General features: G+C 40.8%; 2 protein-coding genes across 2 annotated transcripts in view; one reads left to right on the top strand and one right to left on the bottom strand.

Annotated features, from left to right (window-relative positions):
- Positions 1–17,393, bottom strand: part of gfra4a (GDNF family receptor alpha 4a) — a 158,876-nt gene extending 141,483 nt beyond the window's left edge. The window contains exon 1 of the mRNA XM_086275170.1: positions 16,312–17,393. Within this exon, the coding sequence (XP_086131296.1) occupies positions 16,312–16,369 (58 nt within the window). The 5' untranslated portion in view covers positions 16,370–17,393. The remainder of the gene's footprint in view (positions 1–16,311) is intronic.
- LOC147306451 (uncharacterized) lies at positions 2,857–6,458 on the top strand. The gene is made up of 5 exons (XM_086275845.1): positions 2,857–2,900; positions 4,140–4,357; positions 4,459–5,535; positions 5,646–5,814; positions 6,332–6,458. Exons 2-5 carry the CDS (start codon positions 4,147–4,149, stop codon positions 6,456–6,458), a joined length of 1,584 nt encoding a protein of 527 aa, XP_086131971.1. The 5' UTR covers positions 2,857–2,900; positions 4,140–4,146.
- Positions 17,394–20,375: the final 2,982 nt, after the last annotated feature.

Raw genomic sequence — 20,375 nt, forward strand, 5'->3', positions numbered from 1 at the left:
ACATAAATGTATTAATATTTTAAAAAGAACAGTTTAACGTGATAAAACTGCCATAAACACAACTCCTTTATTGCTGACACGTTGTGGCCCTGTTTATGCATTCTGCCTAACTCCATTATTTATTGCTAGCCTTGCCATCTTACCACCCAGCTATCAAAGTTTGTGAAGCTATTTGTGCCCTGTGAAAGGGGTCACTTATGTTGAAGAACCAACAGAGTTTTACAGGCGTTACCAGTATTTGTTTCTCTTGATAGGAGAGATTATTTTATTGTATTTACAAACACAATTCATTACCAAATATCTCCACTTAGATGACCTTTACCTTTATGCTTTCCAATCCCAGTCATGCAGATTTACATTTACCCTGCAAAGGAGAGAGTGTCCAAGGGACAGAGAGCAACTGATTGTGGTTAATGAAAAGCCCATTAGCCTTACTGATGCCAGACCACCATAACCAGCCAATGGGCAACCAGCTAGCTAAACGTTTTAGCATTTTAACACCAATATGGAATATAGTTTAGATACATGTGTGCTAAAAAGCACATTAAGCAGGAATTAGGCACACAGTTAGGCACAAGGACAATATAAGGGAAAGCAAGACCAAATCGAGCTGTTGAAATATGTGTTAAAACAACTAGCTAAAGAAATTACACTGAATCAAATTAAAATAAATATTATTTCAAGGAATCTGATATTCATTTTGACTCTCCAGTTTATATTATATAAAAAAGGATAGGTTTTTATCAGCATGCTCAGGCAATCCTTTGTCAGCCATCATTCAGATATATACTCAAGCATGATAAACAGCTGCAGAAGCACACTAATGGTAGATATATGCATCCTTACTGGAAATACAGATCTTCCATGGTTCAAAATCAACACTGTAATGCTAGCAGCACTAACTTTGCTTGCAGACTCTAAGCAAAGTACCTTTATGACTATTGTCAAAACCCTAACCCTGATCTAATTTGCTCCTTTCTAAGTCACTTATTTGCTTGCTGACACAATGTAATCTAAGCAAACTCCACCATCTCCAAAGTGCCAATTAAGTACCAAAAATGACAAATGTGCAATGACTTATTTCCAGTGACGTTAATTGCCGTTATTGACCATTAGGTTTATTTGTGTCATTACAGATGATGCAGCTAAATACGCATCCAAGTATATGAATCACTTAAAAAATTGCATACAGGATTATGCCCGTTGTGAGCTGGCTTCAAACAAATGCCAGCTCACCTCCTGCAACCACTTTTCCGAGAATACGCTCTTCTTTTGCGGTTTGGGCTCCTTCTGACATTTCTTTGGAGGTGGAGGAACACCAAAGTAATTGCTTAAAGGAGCTTTCTTCTTTGAAATTTCTAAGAGTTCAAAACAAATGTCTGTCCTCCTCCAGAAAATCTTATGTACGCAAACGCGCATTGCAACTTCTTATCTGGTGCGCGTCTTTTATTTTGACAGCGCATGCGCACCTACGGACCACTTATGTGCACCCCTGCTTATAAACTTGTAAACGCTGTTGTTAAATCTGTCTATGCACAACCTGCCATGTCTAGTTTCAGACAGCACTATCAGGTTTACATTCATTACACACACATGCAAGTAGTTTACGTTCAAGTCTCTAAAGGAAAGGATTAAAAATGAGACACGGTTCATTTCCTGCAACAGTCACATCCACAAATGTGTAGGCAACAGAATTGTACATTTTCTAAGTGAATGTTTACAGGTCAGCTTGAAAAACCTTTTGTGCTGCAAATACTGTAGCTTCTCCTCATTATCTAATGCACGCAAACTTTATCAAATACTATTTTAGTATTTATTGCACTCATTTGTACTAATCACTCAAACACCCCAACTTCAGGTCAAACTACAGTGCTAATTTAGAGAGATGACGAACCTATAGAAATAAATTCTACATGAAACTATGCTTCGCCTGAAATACCAACTCCTTCTTCACTTACTAGTATACTTAAATTGTTCCATATCCCTAATATGATTTTCTTGACTATTCACAGGGTCATCCCTGCATATTGCAGTGTTTTTGCAAGCTGTAGAAAAAGATTGCAGAAAAATACAGATTGTCCTATTTTGAGTTTTTTCCCTCTTTAACAAATATTGAACATTTTTCTGATTTAATTTCCCCCCATCACTCTTTTTTTTCCATGTGCACATGTGATGAGTGTAAATCAGCTGGGTGGCCTGCTACAGACAACAGAGTGGAAACCTTGTAAGAGTGTTGAGTTGCAAGCTCTTTCATTAGCCCTCATAAATGCTATTTGGCACACATCTGAGACTGCCTTGTTAGATAGCCTGCAGCGATTTGGCCCATTGCTACACATCCCCATCCTCTTCCACCTCTCCATGGTCTAGTCAGTTGACAGCCTGGCACTGAACCTGATTCCTGAATCTCGATTTCACACTTTTCCTCTATTTCTATCTCGACAGACTGAGCAGAACGCCACCACAGAAACTGAAGCCCTGATTAGAAACCAATTAGCTCCTCAGATCCCGGTGCAGGATATCATCACGATTCGCCTGCTGCTCTGGATGAAGCAGCCTGCTCTCATTTGCCGGGGGTTCACAGGGAAACGTAAGATGACAAGTGGAAGAGCTACTTCTTTAACACAGCCTGAGTTAAATGTGAGCTGTAGTAGGAAAAGATTAATAAAGATTGATTTTCTTTGGATACTTGTTTGTGTCTCGCATGTATTTCTTTTTCTTGCTTAGTTGTGGATTGATGATTACGTTTAAGATCAAATTTCAGGTCAAGTTTCAGCAAAGTTCAAATTTGTTGCTGCTGGGTGAAAGAGGTTTTTTTTTAAAACATCTCTGATTAGTTGAGTTTGACACCAATTGTTGCTGATCTCCAGTCTGAAACTATCCAAGACGTCAGAGGAATAAAGGTAAACTCCATCTTCAATACCCTTCAGTCTTTTCACGTATCCCAGCCTGGTCTCCCACCTTGTCTAGGTCATGACCTCTTTGAAGGAGTTGTGTCATATGATCTAGCACTGTACCTGAAGAACATTATAAAAAATAAAAAATGGTTCACATACTCCCTTTTAAACAGACGCATTAAACAGTTTAAATATAAAGGATCCGAAGCACTTACAAAGCCATGTACTGTCAAACCTGACGGATCCAAATTATCAGGGCAAGCCGTTCAAAACTGGAACCTTTTGAGATTGCTGCCAGTTTTGATTGGTGACAAAGTACAAAACCATGAGGATGAAGTATGGCAGTTAGCTCTCCAGTTGAAAGACATTGTGGATCTTATTTGTGCTCAGAGCATTTCCTTGTCCCAGATAGCATTCGCTGACATTTTGATCCAAGAATATTTGGAGATGAGAGAGATGTTGTTTCCTGGAATTAAACTAAAACCCAAGCACCACTATTTGCGCCATTATTCAGCACTGTTGTTGAAATTTGGTCCATTGATGAGGTTATGGACGCTTAGGTTTGAATGTAAACACAGTTACTTCAAAAGATGTGCCAGACACTTGAAAAGCTTCAAAAATATTTGTCAAACTTTGTCAACACGTCATCAGATGTATCAGGCTTATCTTTTAGCAGGGCAAGAATGCCGTGAACTGCTGCAAGTCAAGGAGAGCTGTGCGTTTTATCCCAACCTCTACAGTGACACTATTCAGCATGCGGTCAGGGAGTTAGCTTTTTCAGAAAGCAATACCACAGTTACCACAGACATTCAGTACAAGGGCACTGCATATAAAAAGGGACAGTTTCTTGTGTACAGAAATGACGAGTGTATGGAGTTTGGTGAACTTCTACTCATCTTGATTCAAAATGACACATCTGTGTATGTTCTAATGGATATCCACAAAGGCATCTTCCTCTCAGAATACCATCTGTATTCTGTGACAAAGGACAGTCTTGGGTTACAGTGTATCAACATTAATGACCTGCCTGATTTCTATCCTTTGGTATCATACATTCTTCAAGAATACAGAGTCATTCCACTAAAGCATAGTATTGTGGCAAAATAATGTCCAACTAATAGCTCACTTCTCACTGTAAATAGTTTAACATTAATATAAGTGTCACGTAATCCACACCCTGCTCCATCAAGTGTATGAACTGTATGTGATTTTCTATTTTGTTTGGATGTGGCATTTCTTCTTCAGTGCAAGTATGAGTGACTCAGAGCGAACCTTCCTAGATGTCGCCATCACGGAAGTCCTACCAGAACTTCAAGCTGTGAACAAAAACATCCTGGAGGAGCACTTGCAGTCCATTGGAGTTGAGACAAGTGATGATCTACGCTTCGTAACGGAGGCAGATTTGATGACAGCATTAAGACCTGTACAAGCAAGAAAGCTTCTTTCTGCTTGGAAACAGAAATGTAAGTAAAAACAACAAACAACTATTCAAACTCAAAAGCAGAGATGGTCATGAACAGACATACAGTGTGAATCATAATTGTATTTGTTTTGTAATTTAAAGACCAAACTCCAGAGAACAGCTCGCTATCATCTGTGGAAGCCTCATCAACCCAGTCGCTGTCATTGCTCTCACTTTCACCCCAAAGTCTATCGTCGACCTCTTCCAGCAGCCCAGGATGTGACACACAATGGGATGACAACTTTGAAATTCCATGGAGTAAACTTCCTGCAGAAGTGATGCATTTTCTTGAGAGGGGGAAAAGGCCTCGCCCAAAACTGAGGAGGCAAATGGTCCGGATTGTTGTGACTGAGATGATGGAAAAATGCCCTCATGTAGGTAGAAAACATTCAATTGACGTTGCAAGAAAAATGGTGGCAAAATATCCCAATTCTCTGCAAGATTTAATAGAGGGTGAGATTGTTGGCGCAGGCTACCTTTCACTTGTCAAACAGTTGCAGAACAGAATTGAAAATGTAAGGCGCACTTCAACACCCAAAATAAGAAAAAGAAAACATCAGACTGACTCAGACCACACAGACGAGATCCCTTTAGAAGAAAGAGCAGCCATGCAGGATACATACGGGTGCATTAAATGGAATGTAGAATTTCTGCCTCTTGAAGAAACTCCAGAGAGCCAACAGCAAAAGATGGAAAAACTCAAGGTGATGTTCCAGCAAGCTGACACCAATCCAGAAGAGGTAAAAAGTCTAATGAAGTCCACTTACTACACACAACGTCTGCATGTCAATCAGGGGAAAAGTATCAAATGCCTTAGGGAGGAGTGGCCGTTTTGGTTTGATGAACTTGGCATGTCTGTCCACTTCAAGGAACTTACTGGGATTGACCTCAAAGAGACATTCACACGTAATTTGGATTTGAAGGGGAAAAGGCTACTGGACTACTTGACCACAGTTGCTGTCAGCAAAAGCAAGGTGTTCCTTCAGACTTATGCAAGGCTTCAGAGGATGCGGGGACCGCAGAGTGGCTGCTCAGATGATGTGAAAGAGATGGTCCTGCTTCTGCTCAGCTACTTTGAAGAGAAGGAGGAGTCCATGCTTCTCTGTGTTGAAGATACATGTCTGGCAGATGAGGTACAACTGGAGCAAGTGCCTCTGACACCCACTATTATCGTGTGTGGTAAGTCTGTTTCATAGCTCTCTCTTTTTTTTTTTTTAAGTGCACTTTTTATAGAATGTCATGTGACTGCCGTGTTTATTGAAATAACCTGTTAAATAATTTGTTCACAGGACAGTCCTGCTATTCCTCAAGAAGATACATGCTGAGTGTTGATCGGAACCTCGTCAGCACAAACATATCCTCCTTCATTTCTGCACTGTGCCTCATGTTCGGGAGCTACTACAATTTCAACATCCATTATCCATCTGAGCTGGCTTCCACTTTAGAGTTTCTTCAGAGGTGAACAAATATGGCTTTGTTATTTCTCATAACTGAGACTCTGGGATCTGGAGTCTGGCTTTGATGTGGTTCGAGTCCAGGTCTGGCTCTGAGTCTCGGTCGGCTTTGGAGCCGGTTTCAGTTGTTTTTTTTTCTGTTTTTTGTTGTTGTTGTTTTTTGTTTGTTTGTTTTTTTTAAATACATTAACAGTCTGAATCCGGGTCCAAGCCTGGCCGAGACTCAGGGCTAGACCAAGCGTCAACTGACGTCTGACTACCTATAACCTTTGCTTTGGATTTTAACAATGCTAAAGTGTGACATATCACTGCAGAAGACACTCGTGAAGGGTGCCAATACTTTTGACCATGCATTGTTCACTTCCCCACAGCATTTTGGTTATACTTTGTCTTGAACGTGGTCATGGCCATGACTGTGTATATATATGTATATACTTAATTTTTACTTACTTTGTACGTGTATTTTAACTGATCAATTATAAAAATGCTTAATAAACTTTTATATGATTGTTATTCTACAGGTGTTTCTTCTCCATAAACCCAGAAAAAGGAACCAAAGTAGAGAACAAAAACTCAAAGCGTCGTCTCAGTGTGAACCCTCGAGTCCTCACCCTGATTCAGGATCTCGCCGACCACGACTGGCGCTAAGCCTAAATCTTGACTCTCTGTGGACTGTTAGTTTTACTTTGTTAATTTTGTTCCACAATGTGTACTGGAACCTTTTACTGGTCGAATGCATGAAGCCAATTCATGAAGATGTTCTTTCTTTGTAGGAATGTTCTTTATTTACATAAGAAAAGAAAAAAACAACATGCTGCTACTGCAGTGTTTCTAGACCACATGTGTAGGTTTGTTTCACCACGTGGTTTTGCTGATGTTTTCTGACCAGGGCCATGGTTGTGGTGACAGCAGGGTGCGTGTTGCGTTGCACGGTGATTATGATCATTTTTGGCACAATATGTGTTTTTTGTTTTAAAGTCTTAACAGGTTATTTAACTTTTTCTGGTGGAGGGTCTAACAAATGCTTGTTTCATGAACATGGTTCTTGCTTTGCAGGAATGTTCCACAGCTTTTATAGCCTATATTTTGATTGAATTGTGTAGTTGCTGTGTGCCTTGCATATTGTGTTAGTTGGAAAAATGGATCCATTTGCTGTCATTTTGCTAATGTGGCTGCAAAATAAATTTCCCAAAAGTGATATTTTCCTCTCTTGTGTTTTCTCAAGATGTATTTTTGCATGTTTGGGTGTAGGCGTAGCAGTAAGAAATTTGCTGGGTTATGGTTAAAATTTTACATTAAAACATATAATATTCAGCATAGATTTTATGTATAATTTACAGAGCAGCTCCATTTAATATGCACAGTTTCACTGTAGTTCTACCATTTTAAATTAGTTCTTTGTACGATATTTCCCTGTTAATTTTACAGTTTATGGATCCACAAAAAGCATTTATTACTTGTGATATATAAATACACTATTTCCTGTATCTTTTACATCTATGTGTGAAATTAACTTCTTTTTCCTGTAGATTTAACAGTTTTAATCTGAGATTCATTCACTGTAAATCAATTTACAAGTTGCATCTGTAAAGCGTTTTTACAGGAAGCCCCTGGTAACCCCAGCTGCCAGGGTTTTCCTGTAAAAACAGCACGTTTTTTTTTACAGTGTATGTAGACAACAATAGATATGTGATTTTCACTAACAAAGTTACAGTTTTCACAGGTAATTGCTGTATTATCAGAAACAGATTGCGTGTAATTGTCAACTTGACCTCATTCAGCTGCAGACTGATAGCAGACTGTTTTATAGAAAACAGTTTTGGTGACAGCAGATGCTTGACAATCTAATTTTGCAGTTAAATAAATAAAAATATAACTGAAATGAGATAAGTTTGTCTTAAACAGATACTGAAAAAAGTTTGAAAAACATTTTAAAAAGGCAATAAATCACAACATGTGTTATGGCAATGTTCATCATATCACAAAATGTTTAAAATCACAATAATATCATATCGTGCGTGAAGTATTGCGATATTATCATATTGTGGTGATTCCCATCTCTTAACATCTCTATTAGTCAGATCCTGGCTTAAGACGCTGGACTGGATATTGGTTGCACAACAGCTCGATGTAGGGACGATTCATTTAGTTCAGTTCGGTTCAGTATGGAGGAAGATGTGTCACAGCGAAACGACAGCAGTTTGGAGATATCAGCTCTAAAACTTAAAACACTTTTAGTTTTTTAAAATCTTTTTTTTAGTTTGGTGTTTGAGTCCCAGTTTCTTCCTCATAGTTGGGATGAAAGTCTATTGGATCAGTACTCAGTGTTGGCAGATAACTTTTGGATCAGGTTGGATCAGTGCACCACCTTGAAAGCAGTTTTCCCACTGACCAAAAAAACAAACAAAGAAAAAAAAAACATGTTAAATTGTCCAATTTCCATTTTTGTCAGGTAGAAGAAAGGTAGCCTGCTCCTTTTCCATGCGACAACCATATTCTCTTTAGTGTTTATAGTCTGTGCTGTGTTCACACTGGAAAAGTGACAAAAATAAATATGTATGCTCAGTCTCTCAGACAGGCACTGGCACAGCATGTGTGATTAATGTGTGGGATCATGGGAATGGAAGCTGAGGCCTCATGATAATCAGATATATTCTTGCTGGCCCTGTCTGTGTGAAATGAGAATATGTGAGAATGTTTGAAACGGCTGTCACCTCTCTCAATAAAATTGTGGAGTGATAAGAGCCTTTATTGTATGGGATCGAATAATGGTTTGCACCAGCTGCAATAAGACACTTAAAGTTCCTTATACTTAAATAAGCACTGACAGACACACTTACAGGCTTTAAGTACTGTGAGCATTTGATGAAGGGCCTTGGAGTCTTGCTAGCTTGTTTCATTACCACCTCTCATTCTCTCTGCCTTGCCAACTCAACGCCACCCCCTCAAACTAAGGGAAAAAAACCCTTTTCCTTCTGATTAATTGCAGCCTTTTAGGCTTTCTTACAATCTGCTTGGACCATCCTGCAGCCTTTTCATTACAAACTTACAGAATACAGTGGAAGTAAATGCCATATCCTTTTAGCTCACAAGGGCAGGGTAATTTTCTATGTGGTATAATCATCCCTCGACAAAAGCAAATGGAAATGACAGGGTTTTAATACTAGAAGTCATTTTGGTCTCTACCAAGAGTTTGATTCATTCTATTTCAGGGAATGTTTATCTCCAGTACCTCCAACTGCCTCTAACTGCATCCACATACTCTTAAAATCATACTTTTTCTGTCAGAGATAGCAGAGAGCAGTGAGAAAATCATCAAGACAGCTGGCGATAACCGTCAACCATCGATGAAACACACCTACCAAGTATCCAAGTGTGTCACTATCACTGAGTCATAATGAGAGTCCCTAAAGCACTTCCCCCCATGTGACTCCAAAGCATTATCACAGCAACTAGACAAATGAAACCAATAAATCACACAAGACAGAGTGAGCGTCAAAAATCGTATCTGCAAATGGGAAGATTGAGCGTGCAGATTTGGGAAAGCCATCTCTAAATCTCCACTTTAGGGATGCGGAGCAACAGGTGCTCTGCATGAAAAACAATCGCAAGTGTATAAATAGATTTTGAAGGGCCAGCTGAGTAAATTTGAGGCTTAGAACTGAGCCGATGTGCCGGGAATCTAAAGAGAAAGTCAGTTAGGGTGAGACTCTCTACAGAGACTACGTATCTCCTCTATGTTAGATGCCCAACGACAGCTCCATCCTCACAGAAAAATAAATCCCTTCTCTGGCTGTCACATGGCTTATTCACATTCACATCCTCCTCTCTCTGCTGTGTTTGCTTCTGTAATTTCTCCGACAATATTCTCTCGCTTCTCTCTGTCAGTGGAACTTGAAGGCACAGCGAAGTATCTACAAGTAAGGGAAATCAGGAAACTATGCAACGCCGCACCAGCTACAGAGACCTGGAGAGAGAGGAGGGTGGGTATGAATTATACATGTTTCAGGGGCGGGCTTCAGATTTGTCCGAATAAATGCACGCGGGGAAATGACTGCGATATTAGCAGTTACAATGCAAGGTTACTAAACATGAAGGGAGCAAATTATTCATTCCCACCCAAAGCAAAGTGATTAGTTTGAAAAACTGCTGACAGCAACAGTAGGAGTTTGGTTTGTATACACTGGAGGACGTTCAGTGTGTCTGCGTGTGAGACTGAGCGTGGGTTAATTTGGCCAAGACTGTGCGTGGGTTGATAATTAGGAAGCTATTTGCGTGGAGTGAAATGTTCAGCTTATCTTCTGTGGAATCTCTTCCACTGTCCCTCTACACTTGAATATTTGTCCTGTGAAACTTTCTAAAAGCTGTGATTATGTTTCCCACAGCTAAACTCTTTATATTTACTCTTCATTACAGGTGTGATAATTAACAACATTACATAACTGTGAATTAAACGGCAACGTGGGTTTTTAGTAACGGAGATAAAAAAATAAAATGTCGACGCACTGCAGCTTTTTCCCACAAACTTTTCAAATGTATTTCATCTCTTTACTTTTTTGTTGTTTTTTCATTTAAACAAAACTTTTCGTTAACTGTTTAAGAAACTGGCTGCTGTGCAGAGGTGCTGCACAGAGCTTTGCAGGCCCCATCTACATGTGGAATAACCAACAGTCTGTGCTGGTCTTAGCTTAGCCCCATCATGTAAAAGACCATATACATAAAACATCTTTTTAGCAGATCTGAAATTTGAGATTGATTGTTGAATTGCTTTTTGTTGTTTTTCACACTTCTTACTTTCCTATTCATGCTACATTTTCAGCCACACAGCATTCAATCTAAGCATCGATGGACAGCGGGCAAGCACAGCCCCAGAGCCTCCAATTAGAGCTGCAACGATCGACCAGCCAGGGACCAGGATGATGTTCAGTATCCTCGGCCCAGACCATCCAGTCAGCTTCCCATATGTTGAGATGGTCCATTTCATGTATGCAAAAAATCACCCTCACCTAGCCGAATGTGGAAAATTTAAAGAAACTAACAAAGACAAAGTGTGCCAAAGCTAGCACCATCTGGAGCTAAGAACCAGCCGCAAGCCAGCAGTGCCAGTATGAGCCTCGGTATGAGCAGTAAGGATCACAGGTCAGAACAGTTAAAGAAAAATCTGTTGCACTTGCTTTTGTTTGTTAAGGTCAGACATGTCAGGTAAAGATGGCTGTACAGTAACTCATTTTCATTTAGTTCTTTATACCTCTTTCAAGTGAAGGAGCACTTTATTTTCAGTTGTTTAAGTGAGTGAAGATCCAGTAACTTACTGCAGTTTGGGAGAAATTTCAAGGAAACCAAGAAAATAAAATTGTTGCATTGAAGGTAAGTTGATTTTTTGTTTATATGTGCTGTCAGGCACAGTTTTTAGAATAAAAAAATCAGACTCTGCAAAAGAAAAAGAAAAGAAAAAACAGTATCAGTGGGCCACAAAATGGTTATTGGAGCATTTTTGCCTCCTAGTAGGTTCAATTCCCATAATTTGTCTGGAAAGGTGGAGAGCAACGCAAACAGCCACCAACGCTGTGCCATAAAAGACCGTTTGGCTGCAGGGCTCACGTTTCGCAACTAGCATGTTTGACAAGCATTTGGTCTAATAAATGTTAATGCACCCATGTATCCCTGCTTGCCTGGGATGAGGGAAGGTACTGTGGAGACCAAACCACCACTAAAAGTAGAAAGAATAACGGGCATGCATTCATCAGAGAGGCACAAACACAACAATAACAGTTTTTCCAATTTTGTGTGCAACTTCAGTCGGCACGGGCACAGTACTAAGTATGTGGCTGATTTACTTTTTTGAGCACACATGTTGACTTATGTATGTATGTATGTATATATATGTATATATTGTACTATTCTTAGTTAGCGTATTGTCTGTCTTGTCTTAATGTTGGTTTAAAATGGAGCACTGTAACAAAAAATAATTTCCCCCAGGGATCAATAAAGTATTCTGATTCTGATTCTGATTCTGAAAAACGTATTGTATCTTGCAGTGCTCCTCCTTACGTCCCCATGGCGTGAATACTAATCTGAGGTAAGGAAGCACTACTTTAAAAAATCTGTTCAACTGGACTGGAAAGTTAATCAGTAAATAATTACCTAGCAAGAAATGGAAATCAGCAGGCTTACTTTCAGTAGCCTCAGCGCTGTAATTACTTTCGGGAAACTTTGATCTAGAACACTTAAAATATAAAATCAAAATGTGTGTTTTGTTCCAATCAGTGATTTGAAAGGCTGCACTGACACGATCAACAACCGTGATTAGCTACAGTACAGAATGGCTGATGGTGTAAACACAGTTAAATATTATCGGTTGCTGTGTTTATTGTGAGACTGTGTGATTATGACAGATCTAATTCCATGCTACAATTTCAGAATCAAACTCTGAACATTCTGTTAGAGTCCCCAGGCCACCTATGTCTGGAAATCAAATGTTACTGAGTGATCACAAGATTGCCACAACGAAATTAGTAGTGTGTGGCCGCAAGATCAAAAAATCATGACCATTTTTTTCTTCTTTCAGATGATCCGTTTTGGGGGTCACCACAGTGGATCATGACCAAACCATCTCAGACTTGTTTCTCCACCTTTGTCTCCAAACTGCTCATCCTAAGCTGATGTACTCATTTCTAATCTTCTTCATTCTGGTCATTTCTAATGAAAAGCTCCTTTTTTTTTGTCAGCGTTAGTGTCTCCAAACCATACATGTCAGCAGGTCTCACTACCACCTTGTCAAGCTTCTCTTTTACTCTCGCCGCTATCCTTGTGAGACAAATCACCCCTGACACTTGTCTACACTCGCTCCACCCTGCCTGCACTCTCTTCTTCACCACTCTTGAGCACCATCCATTGCTTTGGATGGCTTCACCTTCACTATATCTCCTTCTTGCATTTTCACCTTTCCACCTGTCTCCCTCCCATTAACACATATATATTCTGTCTTGCTTCTCCTCACTTTCTTCCCTCTTCTCTCCAGAGCATACCTCCACCTCTCCAGGCCCTCTTCCTCCTCCTCACTATGTCAAAGTCCACACAGAGTCTACTGCCTGATCTCATCTATCAAAAATCAGGACCACCAGTTACTAATGTGCTGGAATGAGATAAATGAGTAAACTTAATCAGGGACAAGGCAGTGAGATCTATACTTTGCTCTGTTGTTTACCATCAACACTTGACGATTATTATTGGGACACTGATTTGCTTTTTAATTAGACTGATGAATTATAAGGACACTGTTTGACAAACACTGTTACATATGCACAGCAATCAGCAGGTCCCCAGAGAGGGTGCTGTTTCAGCAGGTAGAGGGAGGGAGAAGGGGACAAACCAAAGTGATATCCACATTGGACAATGGCCAAGTCCTTGCTGTTAAAACTAAATAAAACTGTCACGGCATACAAAGCTTAAGTTGATGTTTCATTTATGTTTCTGCACTTTATATGGACAGTGTTGACTAGGCCTGTGTTAGAGTATGAAAATCTGTCACATGCAATGTCAAGACTGCAAAAATAACATTACTTGTAATTAATAAATATTAAACAGCATATATTAGCGATACAGTTCCAGTGTCTTTCTGCTTTAACGGGTAATCTACTAGCACAACCACCGACTAACCTACACCCGCTGAACTATTTTCAACATGCTTTTGTTGTAGAAGGTCAAACATTCTCATGCTGCTCATCATTCTTATTGATGAGTTTCAGGCAACTTTCAATATTTTTTAATAGCAGATATTCCTGTTGTGATGAGGAAAATTATTAATTCCCACAAATTACCAACATTTAGCAAATCAATAATATCTTGTGGCTTTGCATTACTTTCAGAAATAGTTTTTTATGTATGCAGATTCTTATCTTATTCTTTTTGTGGAGCTGACTAACACTATGACAGCTACTGTACTAAAAAAGATTAAACTTAATCAGCCATTAGACAAAGCAGGCTGATAAAACAAAGTGCCAGTGGATGGATGCCCTTCCTCTTAATCTGCTGGTTCTCATTACAGGATGTGACACTGTCCTCCCAGCCAGCCCCCTCACCTTGACACATCTTATCTATAGTTTCCTCCACCGCTGCGAGAATCAGTCGCTACAAACACGTTAGGCAAAAACATAGCCACTCGAGTTTACCATCATTATTATTTGCCAGCTAAGCACTACCATGTATAAAAGATTAGACCACACAGAATGCTAAGCACTACAAACCCTCTCCCATGTCAGAAATGGCAAGGCAGGGCATGCTCATTTGCTCCACACCACTTAGAGAAGAATAATATGCAGATAAACCTGGTCAACTAATTGCAGTAATGATTGCAAAATGTTCAGAGCTGTGCGGGCAGATAATCAGTGAAGCATCACAAGACTGAGCGGTAAATATGCTAATTTAAAGCCGAAGTAAATAGATGCTTGTTTCTCCCCCCGTCGTTTTTATGCCACGAGTTTAGCCCTGCAAAGTTAACAAAATGCAAAAACACAGCACACTAATCTTGCATACATCCACTTCACACAGCACGCTTCGTAAGAGAGAAACATTCATTAGATTGGAAGGATATTAGTACAGCCCTGGACACCACAGGCAGCTTTTAAAGCTCAGGTTTGGCCCAGCAAGTTGTAGAGAAGCATGCTTTTATATGTAAGGGAGCCCCAGGAAAAAAGCTGCATGCAATCCCACATAGCCGATGTGTCCTCTTAAACTGAAAAAAAGAAAAAATCCTCATAAAGTCTGCTGGTTTTCTTAAGTTCAGTTAAGCCAGTCTACGCCTGAGGATTCAAACCAGCCACCTTCCCTCCCCTTTTCTAAGAATAAACTGCTTTTCCTGCCTTTCATCCCCCCTCCGTCTCTCCCTGTGTGGCTGATGGACGGGATCATGAGGCCCTGGCTAAGTGACTCGGCCGTTTTGACACATCTTTTTGACAAGGTGAGAATATCTGCAGAGAAAAGACGAGGAGTGACTATTCCACCGAGCACATATTGCTTCCAGTTACCCACCCTGCTCATATCTTGACTGACAGCAGTGTGGTGACACAGGTTTTACATATGATGGGAAAAGTGAAGGAAGACAGCAAGGGGGGCGGGGGGTATTAGCACCGCTGAAAGTGTTTGTTAAGGATTCATGGTGGTGGAAGCTCTTGTCTAAGACCCGAGTTTCCAGTTCACTCCCAGCGTATAAGGCTGCTGTCAGTGCACCAGGAGTGTGGCTGAAATCACATCTGCAGCAAAAAGGAAATGAACTGCGGGATGGAGAGCTGTCAACACTGAGGCTATAAATCTAACAAACACAAATCCCTCCGTCTGTACATCCTGTTTCCAGCCAGCATTCGTTCTGCAGGAAGTTTTTTTTCCCTCCATATAATATTTTTTTCACAATAGAATGCAATAAAAAAAAAAAAACTCAGGGTGTCTACTCTTGTGTTTGGCAAACACAAAACAAAGCTGGCACTGAAACTGACTTGCACCACCTGGCCCAAGTAAGTGTGGAGGAATGGAAAAAAGCTGAGTGTACATGTGTGCGTGCGTGTGTGCGCGTGTGCGTCTGCAGTGCTGGTGGTCATTGCTCATGATTTCAGCGTTTGATGTGATCCCTGTTTGACTGGCTCGTTTCAAGCGTGTGCGCGCTCACACACACTCCTCTCCTGCCACCACGCACGCATGCACGCACGCAAACCACCACCACGTTGTTTTTTCCTCCCTATTCACGCACTGACAACACAATTCACCTGCAAAGGCAGGTGCACAAGCGCGTAACCCCCCACCACCATGCCCCTTCCTCCAACACGCACGCTCACCGAACCGTGAGAAGTGGCACATGCGGGCGCGCACGCCAACAGTTTGACATACACTTGTCTGCATTGGCATTTTCGCAGCGAAGCTGGATAACAGCAGCAGCGGCAGCTTGGTGGCATCTTTATCTTTTCTTTGGTAATCTATCATCACATCCATCTGCCGGTGCTGGGAAACGGTTTAAATACATGGGATGTACAAACGGGACTTCTGCCCGCGGGGTGGGAAAAAGAAAAAAGAATAAAATAAGACTGCGAAAAAACACAAGCGAGCATCTCTCGAGTGGAGAAAATGTGAGCAGCCTGTCAGAGTCCCGCTGTTTCATCACTCCCCAGTCACACATAGGATGTTACTTGCGGGCTTTCTGTGTGGTCTTTAAAAGAAAATCACAATCTCTCCTCATTTTCTGACCCTGTCGTGCATCCGTGTATCTCATTAACAAACCGGCTTATTCTGCAAAGGGGTTAAAAAAACAAAAGAATGATCTCATGATGCAACTTTGACACAAGCAAGCGAATATGGACCTTTAAAGATCATTCGCACTAAGAAAGACTTAACAAAAGCTAGTAACAACAGAATAATAAAATAAAATCAAGCCGAATGCGAGCTGCATTGGGCAGTCACAGGACGGCGCATTGGTTTCGACCACAATCAATTGTTCAAGTGTTGATCAACTTACCGATGAGAGCCAGCTGTAAAAAGTACAGTCCGAGGAAGTCCATTATGGAGTGCGACATTAATTCAAACGGATGCAATCCTGGGCGAGAGATGATGTGCGGAGAATAAAAGCCCGCTGTTTTTGTTGAAACTGGCACTGAAATTAAGAGCGGAAAAAAATCGCAGCTATTTCTCAAGTGATGACTGTCCACTTACGCTGACGCCGGAATCCACAACACTGCGTGAAAAAACATTAGCGGACCAGAACATCATTTTCCTTTTTTTTTCTCCTTTTTTTTTAGCAGGCAAACTTTTGTCTTGGAGGGGAAATGGGTTACAGCTGAGCCAGACCAAGACACCGCTACCAAAATCACACCGCGGAGGGAGAAGAAGAAGAAAAAAGAAGCAGTTCGGTCTTTACGTGGAACAAATCGTGTGCGTATTGAACATCCCCGTGCGGTTCATCAGCACGTCCTGAGCGGCTGCTTCCTCTCCTCGTCGCCTCCACCTGCGCGCCGTCTGGAAACTGCGGCTGAATCACTGGCGCGCTGCTTTGCGCACTCCGACCCGAGAGTCAGTCCCCGCTGTGATCCTCAGCTCCCAGGCGGGCCGGCCGGAGATGCCCAACCCAGCTCGTTTAAAAAATCCAATCTTGACCAAAGTTGAAATAGGACAACTTAAATCGATAGGCTATTTCGTTACTGCCATAAAATGGAAACAACAACCCCGCGTAAAATGGTGCATAGCCTGCATCGGTGGGTAGACCATAACCACACTTTTCTGAAAGTAGGTTATACCCCCACACGCACATACACACACACACACGCACACCTCCAAGAAAAAGAAAAAAAGAGTAACTACCACAATCAACTTAAACGAGAATCAGTGAGGCAGCAGAGAAAATCTTTTTAAGGGCCCCCACGGAGGCAGAAGGAGCAGCGGTGAAAACAGAGCCAGGCTGACTCACGGTGTCTGTCTCCTAATGTGTCTGTGCAGTATGCAAAAAAAAAAAGACTGATACTCGTGGGAAGGATCATGCCCAATGAATAAATATATAAATAAAAATAGAAACACAACCCCATTCTGTTTTTCACTGTTCTACTTTTCCCCCTCAAAGAGAGTGGGCAGTTTGCTCCTCTTAGGATTTGCTTATACGGAGGCTACAGGGAGGGTGAGAAGAAAGATACCGCAGGAGGTGAGAAGTTTCAAGGAGCATTTATGCTTCGAGGCCAATAGCATGTACTGCTCAGGGACCACAGCAGACTCCGTTGTTGGTTTTTCCCACATTGCTTTTTCAAGTTTTTTTTTTAAACTATATTTGCTTAGATTCTTCTTTAGCCTGAAGTGAGTTTTAATTGCTTACCGCTCATTGTTTTGTACAAATATACAACACGCTGCAAGTATAAAAATCATCATGATAATCACAGGATGCAAAAAAGTAAACTGAACAGTGAAGCTTTGAGTATTTGTATCACTCTAAAATAGTACATTTTAAATATATAAAACAAATGCCATTGAGGTGCAGTAAGTTTATAAAAAAATCATTTAGAGATGCTGAACAGTCCTGTTGTATGCTGTGACCTGATTTGTCAGGTTGTTAGTTATCTCAGTAAACAATCATTTTAAAATGCGCTAGTGGTCACTCGGTGGCATTCTCTGTTGTCTGCACACACGAAAAGAAAACAACATTCAGCACAAATTGGACTTCACTATTCAATCTGAAGCTTTTGTCTGTGGCAGCTCTGTCAATGCGCATATTTAACAAGAAATAAAACTCAGTTTTAACTTTTCTTTTTTTTTATTTTGATAGGGACAATGTAAAGTCTGAGGTTTGGATTTGTAGCCTGGCAGCTGTCTAGCAGTGCATTAACTGATTGCTCCACAGCAGCAAAAGCTGGTGGTTAACTGCCTTGCTCAAGGGCGAGTTGGCTGGGAACAGAGAACAATCCTTTTAGGGTCGTCGTGTCTTTCCATTTCCGACATTTCCAAAGTTCAACGCAGCCTCAACCCCTCTCCAACACTCCCTGAATCACAGTTTGTGGCCTCTGATTCCCACCTCTCCCCTTTGAATCAAGCGTCCCCCTCCCCACATTGGATCCAATCTTCCTAGTGAAATATCTTCTGCGTCCCCGCCTCCGCTCCAGCTCTTGATGTGACTCAAAAAGCTGCCTTGCCCTCCAAATATTTGCAACACTGATGTCATAAGCCTGGCGAGGATGTGGGACAAGCTCCTGCTGTGTTGGCCATGCAACAGCAGAAAAAAATCTTATAGGTTGATTGAGAGGTGTTAATGCATTCAAATTAATGCCAGCTCCTGAGTTGTTGTTGTTGGGGTTTTTTGTTTTTTTTCCTGTGTCTGCCTACTGCTGCACAATCTTGCTTAGACACATGGAGAGAGAAATTAGAGGGTGAGACTGAGGAGGAAAGAAAGAGAGAATACATAGAGAGAGATGTGGTGCTGCACCACCTACACACCGCCATTTCTGTGCGACTCCACAATTGTGATGGAGTCACTTTGTAGTTGTGTTACTGACCAGCGATGGAGCTGAATCAGACGCTGGAACAGCTTTCAAGGCCAGAGAATATAAACAAAGACTTGCTGGGCAAGGTACAGCTACATGATGATGACACAAAGCCACTGCAGTGCAACACTCTGCTCCGTGTCCGTGAAATCTTGTCTCCATCTCACGCGCTTTTCTCTTGTTTCTCTCACCTTCTCGTTTAACCCTTACATAACTGCTTTGCATTTTTGCAAGCAATTTACATAATTATCTCAGATGGATAATTACCAGAGTCGGCCCAATTACACAGTACTGAGACGGGCATTTAGAGAAGCCACACCAAACCAAAGTCTTATATGCCAGGACATGCTCTTGGTAAGAAGGTTTAGTGCCTTTGATCATAATCGGTCACGTAGAAACAGATTTGCCAAGAAAAACGATTAGTAAGTAGTTGTTGTTCATACGTGTGCAAAAGTCTTGAGTCACCCCTCAGTTCTTTAAATTTTGCTTTCAGCCACATCTTCTTGTAATTTTTTAAATTGGTCCTGAGCAATAATTATATTGGTCCAGATCATTTTAGAATATTTTTTTTGTTTGTGTGTTTTTTGTAAAGCCACCTAACACTGATCTATGGATCACTCAATCATAAGAAAGGCACCTAACTAAAGAGATGAACCTAGCTACGCATAACAGACAACTTAAAAAGGAATCAATTTTCAGTTGAATCTTTGGCACTTTGTTCCTAGCTGTCTGTCATAAAAACACATAGTATAACAGATTGACAAGCATAAAATATTATTTTTCCACAAACAAGATACCAAAAAACTATAAGACAAACTCTCGGCATATCTCACCATGGTATGGAGTGTGTTCGTAAAAAAAAACCAAACAAAAAAGAGGAAACTGGACAAGTGGGGGACAAAAGAAGTGGTAGGTCTAAAAAAAACTATCTACAGCAGGTGAACAGGATATGAAAGTCATGTCTTTAAGAAACAGGAAAATATCCAGTAAAACTCTGACACAGAACCTGAGAAATGACTGATCCTTCAGGTGATCCATCTACTGCTCACTGAAACTTCAACAGAAATGGTCTGTGTAATTATCAATGTAAAAAAGTACCAGCAGATGTGACTCCACCATTCAGTACTATCTGGAAAGCATTTGATTGGCACCAGATTCATTTTTCAGCACAACGATGATCTGAAACACACTGCCAATGCAGTCAAAGCATACCTGGATAGAAAACGACACACAGTGGAACGCTATCAGTCTGGGAATGGCCTCTCCAGAACCAGATTTCAGCATTCAAAAAGCCAACATCCAAAGAAGAGCTTTGGAATCCCTTTAGGAAACTATTCCTAAAGCCTACATAAAGAAATTACCTTAGATTTTGCCTTTTCAGAGTTCAGCCTGTGTTGAAGAAAAAAGGTACTCACACCAAATATTGATTTCGAAGCTAGTCAGAACTGCACAAACTCAACTTTTGCTAAATATGTTGCATATCCATGTGTGGACTATTATGGGGACTATTTCCCATTTTCCTAGCAAAACATGAAAGTAATGGAGGTGACTCAAGACTTTTACA

The sequence above is a fragment of the Aulonocara sp. 'chitande type north' Nkhata Bay genome, linkage group LG19 (genome assembly GCF_057382095.1).
Source record: "Aulonocara sp. 'chitande type north' Nkhata Bay isolate Kocher_YH1m ecotype deep benthic linkage group LG19, A_spYH_male_GT1.1, whole genome shotgun sequence".
NCBI lineage: Eukaryota > Metazoa > Chordata > Actinopteri > Cichliformes > Cichlidae > Aulonocara > Aulonocara sp. 'chitande type north' Nkhata Bay.

Coding starts and splice junctions, on each gene's coding strand:
- LOC147306451 (XM_086275845.1), top strand. CDS start 4,147: ATGAGTGACTCAGAGCGAACCTTCCTAGATGTCGCCATCACGGAAGTC. Junction 5,536..5,645: donor ACCCACTATTATCGTGTGTG/GTAAGTCTGTTT, acceptor ATTTGTTCACAG/GACAGTCCTGCTATTCCTCA. Junction 5,815..6,331: donor ACTTTAGAGTTTCTTCAGAG/GTGAACAAATAT, acceptor GTTATTCTACAG/GTGTTTCTTCTCCATAAACC.